This window comes from Sinocyclocheilus rhinocerous, unplaced genomic scaffold (assembly GCF_001515625.1).
Source record: "Sinocyclocheilus rhinocerous isolate Xijiao unplaced genomic scaffold, SAMN03320098_v1.1 scaffold1024, whole genome shotgun sequence".
Classification (NCBI taxonomy): Eukaryota; Metazoa; Chordata; class Actinopteri; order Cypriniformes; family Cyprinidae; genus Sinocyclocheilus; species Sinocyclocheilus rhinocerous.
In genome coordinates this window covers 748576-766340 of record NW_015655417.1, presented here as the reverse complement: position 1 = coordinate 766340, position 17765 = coordinate 748576, and the positions used below count along the sequence as shown (strand labels likewise).

At 39.5% G+C, this 17765-nt stretch overlaps 1 protein-coding gene across 6 annotated transcripts in view; it reads right to left on the bottom strand.

Moving 5' to 3' along the window:
• LOC107718289 (unconventional myosin-XVIIIa-like) overlaps positions 1–17765 on the bottom strand; it is a 120099-nt gene that overhangs the window by 68068 nt on the left and 34266 nt on the right. For 2 of the 6 annotated variants that reach the window (XM_016525306.1, XM_016525307.1), the window contains exons 1-4: positions 9257–9271; positions 7472–8277; positions 6507–6753; positions 5617–5661 (exon numbers count right to left, since the gene is read on the bottom strand). The exons of 2 other annotated variants lie outside the window; for them this stretch is intronic. In XM_016525306.1, the coding sequence (XP_016380792.1) occupies positions 5617–5661; positions 6507–6545 (84 nt within the window). In that variant the 5' untranslated portion in view covers positions 6546–6753; positions 7472–8277; positions 9257–9271. Of the gene's footprint in view, positions 1–75; positions 112–1328; positions 1395–1649; positions 1743–3005; positions 4221–5616; positions 5662–6506; positions 6754–7471; positions 8278–9256; positions 9280–17765 lie in introns of those variants that run through there. 2 more of the 6 variants (XM_016525303.1, XM_016525308.1) reach the window with 2 other exon arrangements.

Genomic DNA, 17765 nt, shown 5'->3' with positions numbered 1-17765 from the left:
CACGGGAGCGCACACTCCGGCCAAGCCATGGAGGGGCGAAGTGGGAGAAGAGCCGTCCCCAGAGGGGCCCTGTACCTGAGACGACGCAGAGGCACTGGCCACAGGTTCCAGCTAGACCAGCCAGCCAAACAATCACAGCCACAGAGACAGCGGTGGATGAGAGAGAGAGGTAGAGATGAGACATGTATCCACAGACGAAAGGACAGCAGGCACATGGAGGTGAGAAGGGCATGCCTGAACCAATGAAAACCTCTTGGCTAGATACTAAAGTTGTACTGCAGCACACAGCAAAAGTTAAAAGTGCATGAAATGGTGAAAAAAGGGGCAAAAATGGGGTATAAAAACACACACATCTAAGCTCAGTAGACATCAGAGCAGAAGGTTATTTCAGAGAGGAAAAACACCTATTTATTGGTCTCGTAGCAGAGCAGCCCATAATACATAATACAATACAAGCTCTATTCCAAAACCTAGTGAGTTGCCTTGTTGTATATTCTCTACTTAGGCAGCTAACCTCTAAGGCAGCATCCTAAAAATATGAAGCATCGAAAAGCATTGAATTGAAACCCTATATATGGGGGCAGCAATGGTGTCTTAAACAAAACATACAAATAACACAAAATATAGTACTGTAGCTTCGCATTACCATTTGTTGCTAAGCTAACAATATGCTACACTAACAAACAAACATAGCATTAATAAAAAGTTGGGTAAAATAGTTTTTAAATAAGATTTGTATCATATTTTTATGAGAAAGAACATTTTTGAATGTTTTTCAGGAGTAATGTTGTCTTCTCTGTTGTCATCCCCCCTTGTTTTGTTTAAAATGGATCAGAAAACATTGGGGCAAAACACTATACAAATAAATAAGTCATTTTAGTTGATTTTTTGTCTTAGGCTTGCTTGTTTAAAACTTTGTCTAAACAATTTTTAAGAAAGATTTCTGGAACTGCCATCATGGTGTCTAGATAGGCAGGTTCACTAGAGTTTGGAATAAAGCCATAAATTGCTTCTACAGAGACCGGGTTTCATAACCATTAGATGTGAAGGCACTATGTAGTCACTCTGCTCACATTAATGTCCTCATTAACAATGTAGTATATTAAACCATTTCTCCATAAGTATTCAGTCAGCGTAAATGCTGTCAAGCTCTAAAGTGCTTTATTTACAGGCCTAGAGCCAGTGCAGTCAGAGCCATGTAAAACAGTCTGGATAAAGCACATTTTAGCATCAGAGAGAGAGAGAGAGAGAGAGAGAGAGAGAGAGAGTGAGTCAGAGGAAAAAGATGAGGAAGCATAAATGAAGACAAGAGGAAGATGGAAGATTACAGGTGCAGCGAAGATCCTCTCCAGCCGCCTCTGTGCTTCTTCTGTGGGACTCAGTGGCGGACTCTCCTATAGGCCAGACCACCAAGAAGAGGTGAGTCAAACTCAGACTATGCACATAGCTTTGTTATTGAGTAATGTTATGTAGTAGCCAACATCAATTTATCCAAAAGAATAAATTGTAAAAGCTCTACACAGAACCTGATTGAAACCAAAGTCACGAATGTGTATGTTAGCATGCTGCATTCCCGTCCTGCAGAGCTGAGCAGGCATGTCATCTAACTGCTGCAGAGTGTGATCTTAGTAAAACACACAAACACACACCTTTTTGGACAAGGTTGGTAGAGTGGGTTTACAAATGCTCCCAGGAGAAGGTCTCCCTGCTCGAGTTGGTGGCATAAGTACGATCGTCTTCACCTTCCAATATCACGTCCAAACCACACACAAAGTCACAAAGTTGTATAAGGGATTGAAGTTAGTATCCATGCAACCAATCACAAATTAGTTTCTTCTGATCTGAAATGCAACAATCAAACCACTCCAAAACAACCATCCAACACAAAACCAGTAACCAATCCATACGATGCAGTGTCCACACAGATTTATGTTGCTCCTAACCTTGAGTAATCAAAACTAGTAAATAGCTCTGTGGGTCTCTGAAGTGGTTTAATCTACTAAAGGCCTTCAACTCCACCTTAATTTGCAAGATCAGCACATTAAAGTTGGTTTTCCAGTGGTGACATTCAGGAACCATAAGTCGTGGGCTGATCTATTAAGCCCAAAGAGACTAGAAAGACAACTCGGCTCAGAGACAGAGTAAGAAGTTTAGGAGAAGGGTGCTGTTTCACACTTCTGAGAGACACAAACCACTAGGATAAATGCAGAGAAAATGTTTAGTAAAAAAGAAAATGTCAGCAGCAAAAATGAGCAACTTGCTCATTTACATACAGACTATAAGGTGGAATATCTTAGTACTAGTGGTATACGCCGTTCACATTAGTGCACTCCTCACACAGGTAAAGGGTTAGTTCACCCAAAAATTAAAATTAGGCTGTGTTTTACTCACCCCTGATGCATTCTAGGTGTATATGACTTTCTTCTTTCAGACGAATCCAGTCGGAGTTAGATTAAAAATCGTCCTGGCTATTCCAAGCTCTATCATTGCAGTCAGCGGGTGTTGCAGTGCTTCAGTCCAAAAGAAGTGAAATAAAAAGCGCCCATCCATTAAAAAAAAAAAAGTGTCTCACACGGCTCCGGGGGGTGAACAAAGGCCTCCTGTAGCGAATCGATGCGTAAGAAAAATATCCATATTCAAAACGTAATAATCAATTTAATCTAGCTTGCGCTCACTGTTGTAAATGGAAGCAGTTTCGGGCTGATGATGTATGAGGTCGGCGTTGCGCATTCGCCGCTCAGAAGTGACCTTTTTTATGGATGGGCGCTTTTTATTTCACTTCTTTTGGACTGAAGCACTGCAACACCCGCTGACTGCAATGATAGAGCTTGGAATAGCCATTTTTTATATAACTCCGACTGGATTCGTCTGAAAGAAGAAAGTCATATACACCTAGGATGGCTCTGGGGTGAGTAAAACACAGCCTAATTTTCATTTTTGGGTGAACTAACCCTTTAAGTGAACTACAGCAATCCATGCAGCCAAGAAATCAGCGCGATCAATACCTCTGGTTTCTTCATAGGCATCTGTTTATTGGTGGGAATGAACCCTGAAGGAGGAGCAAATGGATCTGTTTTGGGGGCTGGGGAGTTATGGGTGTAGGATTTACCAGCAGAAGTTGGAGCAGAGGTAGCAGCTGCTTTAGGAACAGGAGGTGTAGAACTGGGGATAACAGGCAATGTTTTGGGATCTGGAATAGGAGCTGAAGGTGGAGAAACGATAGGAGCTGTTGGAACAAATCCAGTAGGAGTCATAGGAGAAGGTTTTGAAGCAGGAATAAAGCCTGCTGGAGGGGAAAGAGTAGATGGTTTTGAGGTGGGTTTCGGTGTAGGAACAAATCCAGATGGAGGAGAGATTGGGTTGGATTTTGGGGTTGGGACGAATCCTGCTGGAGGTGAAACAGGAGACTTGGGAGTTGTCAGGGTAGTAGCAGATGCTGAAGTCTGTTGCTCTTGTTTTGGAGTCTGGGAGGCCTCTACTTTCAGCACAGTTTTATCTTGTGCTGGTCCAGAAATTTCCTTCTCGTGAGATTTCTCTACAAGTTTCACACCCTCTTTTTCAGGAGGCTCATCCTTGCGGATGCGTGGACGAGATTCCCTGGTCCTGCCTCGCGTCATCAAACTAGTCAGTCCAGCAGAGATATCATCTCTTTCCTCCTTCTTTATGAAATCATGTTTGAAGGAGAACACAGGCACCTTCACAACTTTTGGTACAGATGCTGGTTCAGGTTTCTGTGGTTCTAAAGCTGGTTTAGGTGGTTCTGGGGACACGGCTGCAGGGGTTGTTGCCATGTCTTCTTCAGCAGGAACTACCCTCCTAACCACTCTGCGTACCACCTTTATCACCTTCTTATGGGTCCCACCCTTTAAGTCCTCTGTGAGCTCTGGTTGACTAGCACTATCAGTAGTCTTAACACTGCCATTGAGAGCACCATTCACTTTGCTTTCTCCATTCATTAAAGGTTCAGGACTCAAGGGAGCTTGGGGAGGCTCAGGGCTTTTGAAGCACTCCGGCATCTTGGGCACTTCAGAGAACTTTCTGGTCGCCATCTTGTCTCTGTTGGGTGAGGGGCTTTTGACTCTCCTGAACTGTGGCTGGGACTTGACCTCTGCGGGTGTGTCCCGAACAGGCTGAGGACTCTTGGCACGCAGTAGGTCTCTGCCAGGCTCCAGGCTGGGCACTGACTGGGAGCGGCTACTCAGGCTACCATCACTGTCAGACTACTCACCCAGCAGATACGGTAGATGTAGATTGTCAGTGAGAAAGGGTAGAAAGTATTGCTAAATCAATACACAGCACTTTAAATTACACAATTACACATCTCAAAACACTGTTGTTTTCAATTATTTCCTTAACCAGCACATAGTGCAACGCTGTCTTGTGTTGGTTCCTATGTAGGCCTACATATTTCTGATTCATTTGCTGTTCTTTGATGGGGCCCTTCAGTAAAAATATCTCAGAACTCTCTTGGGAAATGAAACCTACTCAAATGGCTGTCTTTCAATAGCAAACGCTGTAAATATTGCATCTTATCACTAAAGGACAAAGCAAAGCAAAAGCATTTGGCTACCAAACACAATAAACTAGTTGAAAGGGAAGTAGAATACTAGTTTCTGTTGACAAATTATACAGACGCTTTGTACGCAGGAGAGAACAGAGATAGCACAGGAGGTGAACTATCGCATAAATACACTTTAGTGACTTTTTGCATTTAAAGTTTCTGCATGAAGCACATCTCCAAGCATGCATTTGCACACTCAGACTGAAAGTACGCCCCATCTTACTCCCTACCACGCTGCCTTTTGACTCCTACACACATATCCAGCAGATTCTGTCAGTGGATTATGAGATACACCAAATAAACAATGTTTATCTGTCAGCAGGTTTTGCACAAAGCTCACTGACACCCAAGTTGTTTAAACTCTACAATAAAAATACCTTACTTTTTACAGAAATCTTGTCTCATTAATTTGCAACAAATGCCTATTACTAAAATTATAGATTCCCAAAAATATCCACTCTAACACTTCAAATCATGCTGAGATACTGAGTCAAGACTTTGATTAAGGTGGTTTACTGATATTTAGGAAGTTTGTTTATCCAGCCTCTTGACCACCGACCTTCCGCTCAGACAAATCACAGCTGGTGGTGTGCAACAGCTGCACATCAATCAACAAAACAACAAAGAATTGAACAAACTGTCCATCTTCAAGCCAAGATAACACCATTTAGAGGCAAATTACTATGCAGCAGGTGTGAAAGTGAGAAATCAATAGTTCATATGTGTTAAATAAATGATGTTTTCATCAATCTACCAGGAAATAATTGGCCATTCTTAAATACTAATTCTCAAAGTGGTATACCATTGAAGCAGCTACTGAAATGGGCTTCCTGTGACAACAATTCTGCATCCTGTGTGAAAACACATGGACTTGGAGCTAATAGCATATTATTCTGAAAATATCTAATTAGATATGTGTAACGAAGGACAAATAGACAGAGTGCTTTTCGATTAGCATTTCTTCTCTTTTTATAAGTGCATCTCTTCTCTGTGAGAGCATTATAAAAGAGCTGTAATACTTTATTTGTTAGTATGCAGAATATCTGGACACTTACATTGTCTTTTGAACTCTTAGGGATTGGCTTGTTCTCTTCTTTGATCTATAAACGTCCATGTAAAAAGGTTATTAGCATTTGATTTAGGACAATAAGTCTATGCTGAGGTTATTATGTATCAGATGTATCCAATGCATTTCATGCAGGACATTTTTAAAGACCAAGTTACACCGAAAAATATAAACATTTTGAAACCCAATAAAGCACCAATTTACAGTGCTTGCCATTTCTAATTATACATTTTAAGCAGTAGCATCAGATTATTGCTGTGATTAAGCCAGTGGAAGCTTTTCCAAATGAAATCAAAAAGCTATGGCAGAGAGCTGGCGAACTACAGTCTCCCATGAAGTTGAATCACACTGGTCATATCACACAGTGATTTGTGTTTTCCATGTGCCCTGAACACATACACACACACACACACACACACACATACACATGCCCTGACCAGAGCCCGAAAAATATAAACATTTTGAAACCCAATAAAGCACCAATTTACAGTGCTTGCCATTTCTAATTATACATTTTAAGCAGTAGCATCAGATTATTGCTGTGATTAAGCCAGTGGAAGCTTTTCCAAATGAAATCAAAAAGCTATGGCAGAGAGCTGGCGAACGACAGTCTCCCATGAAGTTGAATCACACTGGTCATATTCACACAGTGATTTGTGTTTTCCATGTGCCCTGAACACATACACACACACACACACACACACACATACACATGCCCTGACCAGAGCTGTTAGCAGCTGTGTGTTCATGAACCGTGCACACAGCACCCCAGTGCATTGCTACAGATAGATGTAAAAGTGAAAGCATTGATGCATTTTCATGCACACCACCTAGCTGATGTCACACAGTGCAGAAAGATGAGAATGGAGTATCACTTTCCTTTCGCTCCCAGAAGGAAAAGCGTGATGAAAATGCCATGCTGGCAATGCTGCTGTCATGGGCTGGGCCGGGTAAGGGTTTGATGAGGAAGGGAGGGCGGGATGAAAAGATGAGTGACAGATGGAGGGACCAGCAGACAAGAGGGCTGGCACAATGGGATGCTGGTCTTCACAGTTATGTTATGTGAGGTCACAAACTTCAGGTAAACAAGACCCACAATGCTGGAAAGAAGAGGAGGCTCTTGGCTCTGTTAGGTAGAAAGAAGTGATTTAACAGTGGGATTTGCTCCAAGTTGCATATTAAGGGGATTTATTTAATCATGACATTTAAAAAGGATCCTAAAAATCAAGCTAAACTTGTTGACATAGATTAGAACAAGAGACATATGACAGACCTATGGGAGGGTCAAAAAGAGGGTTCATTGTACAGCTGCAGTCTGACTTCTGTAAAACTAAAGCATTTTGAATAGATATATTCCTATAAAAAATTAAAATAAAAAAAATAAAAACACAAAACTTTATGAGTGATATGAGCCATTGTGACTGCCACAATCCTAGTGCCCTCTTAGGAACAAATAAAAATTCCACTGCTAATTCACATTTTCGTGTATATTTATAAAAGTTCATGGTTGAAAATGCACAATCATGAAAAGAATCAACCCACAAATCATATGGACTATTTCCAGCGCACCATTCCAGTCTCAAAATACCATATTACACAGCATAATCCGCAATCCAAACATTAAAGTATGAAAAAAAAAACGTAATTTAATTAACCTTTTCAAGCAAAATCGCAAAACGTGCTGGATTTATCATTAGGATTTTCCATCACACTCAAGCCTAAAAATAGGTGACAGAGCAGGCCTGAGTCCAGACCGCAGCAGTGCTCTGAGCCCACAGACTCCTCCATAGGTCTAGATCAACAGCTCCATCATCCAGAACCATGAGTAACTTCTGCTGCCTTACCTTAGATCCTCTGCGGCAGCTCCGAACACTTAACGTCGCTCACTTACCAAGGTCAGAGTGCAGCCGAGTGCCGACCAAAGCGGCAAGACTCGTGTATGTGTGTGTTCGAGACAGAGACAGTCCTGAGAACCAGAAGATCCACATCACACTAACCGGCAGCCCTAGTTCTGAGAGGTGCAAAGTGATAGGCTATTCCTGACTCTGCTCTGTCAGAGGAGGAGGAGGGAGACAGCTGTCGTGGTAGAGGGTCGGGAAGAGGCTAAAAATAAAACCCCAAGTACCACCGCTGCAACACTCCTGCTTTCTCCCCACCCCCAAAAATGTAAGCCAGGCGATGGACAGATCCACAGTTGCTTCTTCTGCTCAGCTGCTCCAGAGCAAACGTTGGTCCAGTGCAGACGTGCACATGTGAGGGTGTCTGCAGGTTTCAAAGAACGGCACGCAGGCTGTGCCGAAGCTCGCAAACTTTGAACGACGGTGCAAACTTTGTTGTTGGGGGATGTGGAGCGAGCATCAAGGTGATGAGCGCTGGATAAGCATTTTTCCTCGGTGAGATACAGAGGTGTAGGTTGGAAAGGGGAAACAGAGGAGAAAAACAGAAGTGCTGAGAGAGACGGTTGAGGAAATGACGCAAGGCCTTGGCACTTCCTACACAGAGTGAATTTAAAAGCGCAGAGCACACTGGAAATTAAATCTGGTGTGGCTCACACCTAATGAACACGTATATCATTGCAAGAGCTGAGCACGACTGACTCTACTTAGGACTCACCCTTATGTCACTCCAAACCCCTGTGACTTTCTCTTTTCTGTGGAAACAAAAAAGGTGGATTTTTGAAGAATATCTCCCATTCTTTTACATGTAAAGCCAGTGAATGGAGACTAGGGCTGTCAAACTCCAAAATTACCAAAAAGTAATTCATGAGATTTACAAGTTTGGGGCTAGCAAGGGCTAACTCTTAACTTTTATAAAGACTATCTCTTTGGATTTGAGACTTTAGTCTTTGCAACTTTACAGATCTTCTTTATGCACCAAGAGCTTGTAACACTCTAAAGAGAAAGGAAAAAATGAAATCGCATCATATGACCCCTTTAAATTGATCAAGTGTGACACTAAAGACTTTTACATCATTACAAAAATATATTTCAAACAAATTCTGTAGTTTTTTTTTTTTAATTTCCATGAAATCCTGAAAAACAATGCACAATGGTTTCCACAAAATATTAAGCAGCACAACTGTTTTGAACACTAATAATAAGAAGAAATGTAAATCAGCATATGTTTTCTGAAGGATCATGTGACACTGAAGACTGAAGTAATGTCTGCTGAAAATTCAGCTTCGCCACCCCAAGGAATAAATTATATTTTATAATATTTTCACAAAGAAACAGTTATTTCAAATTGCTATAACATTTCACAATTTTACTGTTTTAATTGTATTTTTGATCAAATAAATGTAGCCTTGGTGAATTTTTTTTTTTAAACAGCTTACTGATCCCAAACTTTTGAATGGTTAGTATATCTTCTGAAGACATATAACAACTGAGTGTAAGGAACAGGCTTCCCCTCGGCTGAATTTTTGTAAAAATGTAGAATCATAAAACAAGTTCATATGACTTAAATATTCAGTATCTAACACAGCATGCCTAATACTGCACGCCACAAGGACTTTTGTGGTGTTTTGTAATATTTAGGAGCTTGACAGCCTCAGTCCCCATTCAGTATTATTATTTAGTAAGAATAATATTATAATTATAGGCTTTTAGGATTATTTTCATAATAATCACCTTTTGTGTTCCACAAAATGATGCCATGCAATGACATCAGGGTAAGTACATGACAGAAGTGTTAAAAGATTTATTTAGAGTGAGTGCTAAAGTGCACTGGATTAAGCTTTATTAACCCTGTCATTTATTGTTCTGATATTCTTTTCATGTGCATTTGTCAAAGTAAGATGTAAATCTAAAAAATAAGACCTTTCTTTCTTAAGCAACAGGAAACCGCAGTGCACAGCTGAGCTCAGACTGTTCTACACTGTCCATGGTCTTAGCCAAAAATCACTGCCAAAATCAATCACTTCTGCTGTGTCCCAATGAGCCAACTACACCCTTAAAGTATGTACTCTTTTGGTGAGGAAAAAGTACAAACTTTTGAGTACGTAGTAGAGGACTAGGCAAGCTTTAGGACATACTCGGTGCGTTCCAAACAGGATATATCGCCCTCCGAAGGGCACTTCGGAGTGAAAACAATCATGGCCGCCATATTGAAGGGTCGTTCCAAACTGAAGTGCTCAAAACTGGCCACTTCAAAGGGCCCTTCGGAATGAAGGATTTCGAAGGGTACAACTGATGGACACTTCGGGCTCCCATGATCCTTTGCGCAGATTCTTTGCATGATGACGGCGCCTCCATGTGGGCACGTGATGATGACGCAGAAGGGCACTTCAAGAAACAGTTGTTTGGTCCCCTACACCCTTCAACCCTTCGAAGCTCTCACTCCGAAGGGTAAACCCTTTGAATGGATTAGGGCATAGGGATGAGCCCTTCCGAATGGAACGCAGGGAGTATCACGTCATACAATTGTGTCTTTAACGGTCTGCTCTGTCGCATAGTTACACGCACCGTCACTGCAAACTGACCGGTCAATCATCTTATCACAGTTAACATCCTCCACATTTCATCAAATTTAACCTCCTGCCGTATTGGAGAGAAAAGAAGTAGCACGTTGATCTGCCAGCCGTGGGTCTTTATGCGGAGAACTCTGCTCATATTTTTTGCATAATGATGCATTTAAAAGTTAATGGCCAAACGGATGTTTATAAAGGTTCACATTGTTGTTGCACATGAAATATAACACAGATGACATTAAATAAATATATTTTTACCAGGTTAAATGTTGATTATTAATAACTCAAACCCCTTTATCTAAACCTCTCTACTTTAAAGTCGGTGATGCACATCTGCCATGTTTGTAGTTTTTTAACGCTTTTTATTCGTGTTTGTAGTTCTGAACTAAAACCTTCGGCAAAGCGCAGTAGATTGTGGGCAATACTAGCCATTAGAGTGTGCACGGATCCACACTTCAAAAATCTACCTGAAATAGAAGACCATCCTGGGACTTTTGGCATTCTCTTTTCAACATACTATGCTTTGGGTCACACTTATTCTAATATTTATATAATACTTATTCTCACATACTATTTAGGATGGAGAGTATGAGCACTGGGACGCAGGGTTCCTCTATGAAGAGAGGAGGGGAAGTGCCTTTTCATGGCTGTAACACCATAACCTGCCACCAGGAGGCAAAACTTCGTGTTTTACTCCTCCATGTATTGACATTCACTTTTACAAGCACAAGAGGGCGCAGTAGCCCTTCTAAAAAGTGGCCTTAAGGTATCAGTGGCCAACACACCCTCACGGGAGGCTGATTGTTTTCACCTCGTTCACTTGTGTACTTTTCACTCCCACTATCATTTTTCAAGATGGTGCAGATAGCCTGGGGATTCGGTGTCGTGTCCCACACACAGAAATCACCCTGCAGGAGGTGGAGGTGGTGATAGTACAGGCTCTGCAGATGGTGCCAGCACAGGCCTGTGGCGGCTTGGGGTGTGGTGCCAGGAGTCTATGCTACAGCACGTCCTGAAGAGGACACAGCGCACCCACACGTGTCTGTGTGGATTAAAAGCCCACTATGGCGGCATGCATGTCTGTGTGGGAGAACACGATGAGGGGGAGGGAGAAAAAGACGGGGGTGGCGCACAGACTGAAGCTGAGCTGACACTGCAGTCGGATCTGAGAGAAACGGCATTTGGATTGGTGAGGAATGTGAGCTATGAGGCTGTCAGCTGGGGATAATGAGAAGAGTATGCAACACAGAACAGCCAGGAACAAACGAGAACACTCTCACCTCTGCACAGTACATCACACACTCTGTCAGCAAGCGCAGGACAATGACATGTCAGTGTGCACTCTGATCCCTGTACAACTCGAACCCTTGACTCTATTGCGCAGCTTGTCCAAACCAGAGATTCCACAGTATACAATTAATATTATCCTTGTAATGTAACTTGGACCACAACTACTGAGATTTTTTTTTTATGTAAAATGATATAAAGTGCTGAAATGCATTTCCATTTATCATCAAGGTCTATATTGCTTATTCTATCTATGATGTATTAAATATGAAAAAATTTCCACAAATATATTAAGCAGCACAACGGTTTTCAACAGATAATAAAATGTTTCTTGGTGCTCAGCACATTAGAAGGATTTCTGAAGGATTTTGTGACACTGAAGACTGGAGTAATGCTGCTGAAAATTCAGCTTTGCCATCACAGGAATAAAGAACATTATAAAAAATATATTCAAATACAAAACAGTTATTTTTAAATTAATAATATTTCACAATATTACTGTTTTTACTGTCATTTTGATTTTAAAAAATACAGCCTCCATGAGCATAAGAGACAAAACATCTGAAAGTTTAAGCAGTAGCAAATATATAGTAGTTATTTATCTTAATCATTTACATTAGAACACAGGAGTTATAAATGTTTCATATCAGGCTCGTTTCTGATAACACTGTAAACACTGAAAAGAAACTTGATTGGAACGCAACACTTTGATTTCTGCAATGCAAAAAATGTGGACAAATTTGCAGTATTTAAACAAAAAGTCTGACATGTGGAGTTTAGATATTCTGATTACAGTTTATTCATAATTTCCAGAATAAATTGTATTAATTAATGCTCAAATTTGTATTAATAATACTGATTCATGTTTTTATCCAAAGCAAACAAATAATACATGAGTAGCACCAAAAATATCTGAGAAAAGTACTAATAAGCTAAATCACTTTTTCTTTTTTTTTTTTTATCTGGAAAGATATTGAAAAAGTTCACATGTAAAAGATAGACATGTCATTTTTCTCTTGGCGTCAAGGGCTTGGTTCATGTCGTTAAGGACACAAACTTGCTCTGATTTTCTCTGAAGTGCCAATCATTCTACACTGGTCATTCCCAGGGCCCTGGAAAACCAGAGTGAATCCAGACGCAAGATCAAAGCCAGGATGGATGTATACTGGGGTATACTCAGTCCAACCATCAAGCTGAGCAACACTGAGTCTCACAAAGCCATTTTTATAGCTTTTTATAACTTATAGGTCATGCTTTATGCTAAATGCTTTATGGTACATTATTTGCTAAATAGCCAACAAACACATTTCCATAAAGAGCCCTGATAGATTTATATGGCAAAAATTTAAGTCAAAATTAATTGAATTAATTCTCAGCTTTAGTACAGAGAGTGACGTCTACAAGTCATGAGAAGCAATTTTACTGTATAATCTCGCATAATGCCCAGAGCAATTATAGTGCCACTTCTAAAAACTACAAAAGCGGGTTTATGCTTACCACACACAGCTCCACACAAAATCTCCACCACACCCAGACAAATTCTCTATATCATAAATGCAAATCATCTTCCCGTCTCCAGAAACAGAGATAAGTGCATTAATCACAGCCACACAATATATACACAATCCCCTCGACGCAAGAAAACACATCCACATACAAAAACAAATCATGATCATGGATAGGTAAGACCCTAAATAAATGATGTGATGGCCAGTCCAGAGGGTGTGACACTGTTTACAGAGCTCAGCCGAGCTCGTCAAAAACGCTGACATCAACCTGAGTCATGCATGAGCTGATTATAGCCAGAAATATCTCTGTAAACCAAGATCAGTAAAACCCCTGTGTGGGCACACAGCAGTGATAGGTTACTGAGTGGGTGAAAAAAGGTAGACTAAGAGGGAAAATTTAGCTAAAAATGATAAATAACGTATGAGGATAAAGTACCTGCCGCAGCATTGCTCCATGAAGAGAGAAGAAAGACTGCATGTACAGAAGATGAGAGCATCTTAGAGCCCAGTCTAGAGATGGAAAACACACATATAACATTGGCCTCATTTTCCCCAATCATTACTGCTAGACATCCTCATTACCAAAAGAATCCTAGAGGATGTGACCTCAACACTGGGTAGCAAGCAAGGTCTTCTCTTTAGCTGTTCCAGCAACTGCAAACTGAAATTTGACCTCAGATGGGACAAAAACAATACAACTGGCAAAGATATGTTGTCTAATTCTTCTGATCTTATCCTTAGTTGTTATTTGACAACTGACCAGTGTTAACCATTTGACATGTAAACACAGACACCTTTTCCTTTAAACTTCACTTAAAGATAATGAATAATTTATTTTCCTTATATCGCCACAAACAGAGTAGAATGAACAGTTGTACATTATGGATGCTGTTCGCAAACAAAGCTCGTTTCCCAGCATACGGTTTCCTGGTACATTAAGAAAAAAACCCATGGCATGCAGATGGGAGCGTAATATAATTAGTGACCTGATCAGTCACAAGGCTACACAACCTTTAAAATAATTTTTTTTTAAAAAGGCAGAGCTGTGACCATTTAGAAAATGTTGTTCAATAAAATAAAATTAAATTAAATTAAATTAAATAATAAAATTAAATCAAATTAAATCAAATTAAATTTGAAAAACCAAAAAGTAAAAACACAAAACAAAAAAAATTAAAAATAAAAAAAAAGTCAAACCAAAACCAAAATAACCAGCAGCTATTAAAGCAGCACAGCACTCCAAGATACATTCTAGACACTACACACATTAATATAGGTTATAGAGCTATAACCAAGGATACTACATTACACCGAACCCATGCATACAGTAAATGGAGTGGAAGCTGAGTATGAGTGACAGTGAAGAGGAGAAAGTGAACAGCAGGACTGTTCCGCTCCTCCTCTTCTACTTCCTCCTTTTTAGATGCCTCCTGCCACTCCCTTCTTAAATATGGAAAATGGGCAGATTTCTGCATATCCACAAAAAAATGTATAAGGAAACTGTTGAATGAGTGTTAACGGGTTAACCACACCTCATTGAGCCAGTCATGTCTTGGCTCTGCTCAAGGGTACTGGCTGGAACATCTGGGTCACTGTTACAGACAGACCCTCCTTCTCCATCACAGGATGTGATTCAAGATCTTGGATGCCTTAAGATATACACACACAAACAGATGAAATGCCATCCATTTATAAAAACCTGTCATCAGCAGCTAAATAAAGCAGTTAATCACTCCCATTTATCTGATGTTGCTATCATTTTGACATGAAATAAGACAGATAAGAGGAAATTATTATTTATAGAACAAACTTTAGATGTTAAAATATGTTCCCAAAATTTGTAAGACTGTGATCACTAAAAATGTGATGCAATGTACACTACTGTTCAACAATCTAGGGTCAATAAGATTTTTTTAAATGAATAATTTATTTAGCAAGGATACTTTAAATTGATCAAAAGTGACAGTAAAGACTTTTTTACATTATTACAAAAGATTTGTATTTCAAATAAATGCCGTTCTTTCAAAGAATCCTTAAAAAATGATCAAGGTTACCACAAAAATATTAAGCAGCATATATTATAAAGCAGCATAAATATGAAGTGTTAATAATAATAACAATAATAATAATAATAAATATTTCCTGAGCAGCAAATCTGCATATAAGAATGATTTCTGAAGGATCATGTGACACTAAAGACTGGAGTAATGGCTGCTAAAATTCTGCTTTTCCATCACAGAAATAAATTACATTTTAAAATATATTCAAATAGAAAACTGTTACATTATTGTAATAATGTACTATTTTTACACTAATTATGATCAAATAAAAGCAATCTTGGTAAGACTTTTAAACATAAAAAATGCACAGTAGTGTATGACATTGCATCAATTTGTTTTGCTTAAAATGTAAAGGCAGTTATGTATATTACACACAAAGTCCCATTTATATAAAAAAAACTATGCTAAATTAAATAACTGACTTTTGTATCATAATTGTACTTAAAGTCAAAATATATTATTTAAATATTATCTGGAAAATATTGACTTTTTATCAAGTGTAACAACTATTAGAATCATGTTATATACATATAAAGAGTATCTAACATTTTCGATTCAATTCAAATTTATTTGTATAGTGTTTTTCGTTTTAAATAGTTATAACTAAATATGGTTGTCCTCTGTTATGGGTGCGTCAAAGGCAGTGTGACTACAATATAACTAAATGATAATATAGTTACAATATAACTAATTGTGTCTGTCTATGATGAGTGCCAGACTCCTCTCCTGTGCAGTGTGCACTACATTAAACACAGGCTGTGTAAAGTGTGGATTTGGTGATAAAGAGCAGATCTGTGTAAGGTTGCTTGACAGCAGTCATTAGAGCTGACAAGTATAAGACATTTAAAAACCACCATAAAGTTCAAGAAAACTCCACCAAGACTGCCACAATTCATCACTCCACCTAGACCCATTTTGCCATTCCGGTTTGACATCTCTCAACCGTGTTTAGATTTTGCTAAAGTAGAGAGTGGTTACCAAGTAGGGCTGTGCGATTTGGGAGAAAATATCAAATTGCGATTTTTTTGACATATATTGCGATTGTGATTTGATTTGCAATTTTAAATTTGCAAAGTCAAGCTTCAGCTCAATATTGTCAATAATGTGCAGCACAGTTATGGGTATCATTACCCTGCTGAAAAAAACAATAGAAACCATCACAGAAATTCTTATAGTTTCCATTAAACCATTACAAAATTCCTTTTTGTTTTGGGCATTATTCCAATAGGAATTACTGTTGTTCTATTGGTTGCCATCTGCCAGATTACATCCCACCAAAAGAATCCATCAAATAGACACCATTATAGTTTACATTAAAACCAAACAAATTCCCATTATAACCCTGAAATCCATTAAATTTGTAATTGTGTTTTGGGAGGGGTTCTATGGGTTTTTTTTTCAGCAGGCAAGATTATAATGGTATAACTACTTTTACAGAATTAACTTAATTTCACAGAAAATATTTGTTTATTTTTTATAAATAAAGAACTGTATTTCTTAAGTCAATTATTAAAGTATTACATTGATTTATTCATTTTAAGTATTTGGGATTTTAAGAACAAGTGGAAAATGTGCTGAATGTTTCATTTCATCCAAGTGAAATTAGCAAGCAGTTAGACTGAATTTACATTAAAAAATTGCGCGCGTGCGTCAAGCCTCATCCATACTGCCAGATGCGCTCGTGAAGACTTGCGGTGCGGAGCCGGGTGCGAGTATAAACGAGCATTACGAAACAGGCTGCGTGACTGCGGCAAGTGTGAACGGCTCGTCCGTGACGCGGGATTCGCGCCGCGTGGGGCAGAGAGGAGCGAGTATGAGAAGCATTCACAGACACAGGCTGTGTGTGCGCTCTTCTGAATTGGGAATAGCCAACATGCATCATAAACTTATTTCAAATTAATCTGTTGGGGAGATAAAATGTGTAAGATAACGTTCACGTACTAACAAAAACATCTAAGAATGTATCTTTTATTCTCCAGTACTGAAAACAGAACCGATAAGGGAGCTTTTGATATGCGCTGTGACGCAGCTCTTGCAAATTACCTTTTTTGTTCGTTGTCTGTCATTTCGAAGCTTAAGTTGCATACGGTTTTCTTTAGTTTTAATTTGCCTAACTATCGATCTAATCCAGTAGACGCCATAATCTCACTCTGTCTCTCGCCCGTCTTTTTTTTTTTAATGGTGGGTGTTTACGCAGTTGGCTAGAGCAGTGCTGATTGGGGAGAACGGAGGTGCGCTCACTCTTGCCCAGGTCAAGTAAGATTGCAACTCAAGGCTGGCAGTCATGCATATGCTCTGGAACAGAGTAATGGCGGCCGTACATGGTGCGATTTTTGCAGTCGTACGAGCTCGCAGGCGATTTTTTTCTCTCGGGAGAATATCGCAGATGCTCGCATGGTCGCGGCTCGTACCGTGTGAGAAGAATTACAGGCCGATCCGAGAACGTTACGAGCACCCCCCCGTCCTCCCGATAATTTTCAAACATGTCAAAAAAAATAGGATGCTGTCGGTTTAAATTTGTGGCGTATGTGTGGTTGAACGAGACGATTTGGCGATCCATCTGAAGTTGACCAATCAGAAGATGACAAAAACCATATAGTCTATAATAATTTTAGTTTAATTATACAGTTCTATTTTTTATTTGTTATTCCGAATTTGCCAAATTTGCCGTTCAGCTTTATGAATGAATATGCCTGTTGTATTTCCGGCAAAACGAGCAGAAATTCAGAAATGGCCAACTCCCTCAAGTTCTTTATGAAGAACAGAAAGTCCATGCTTTTCACTGCTTTTCAGCCATTCTCTTTGCCATGTCCTT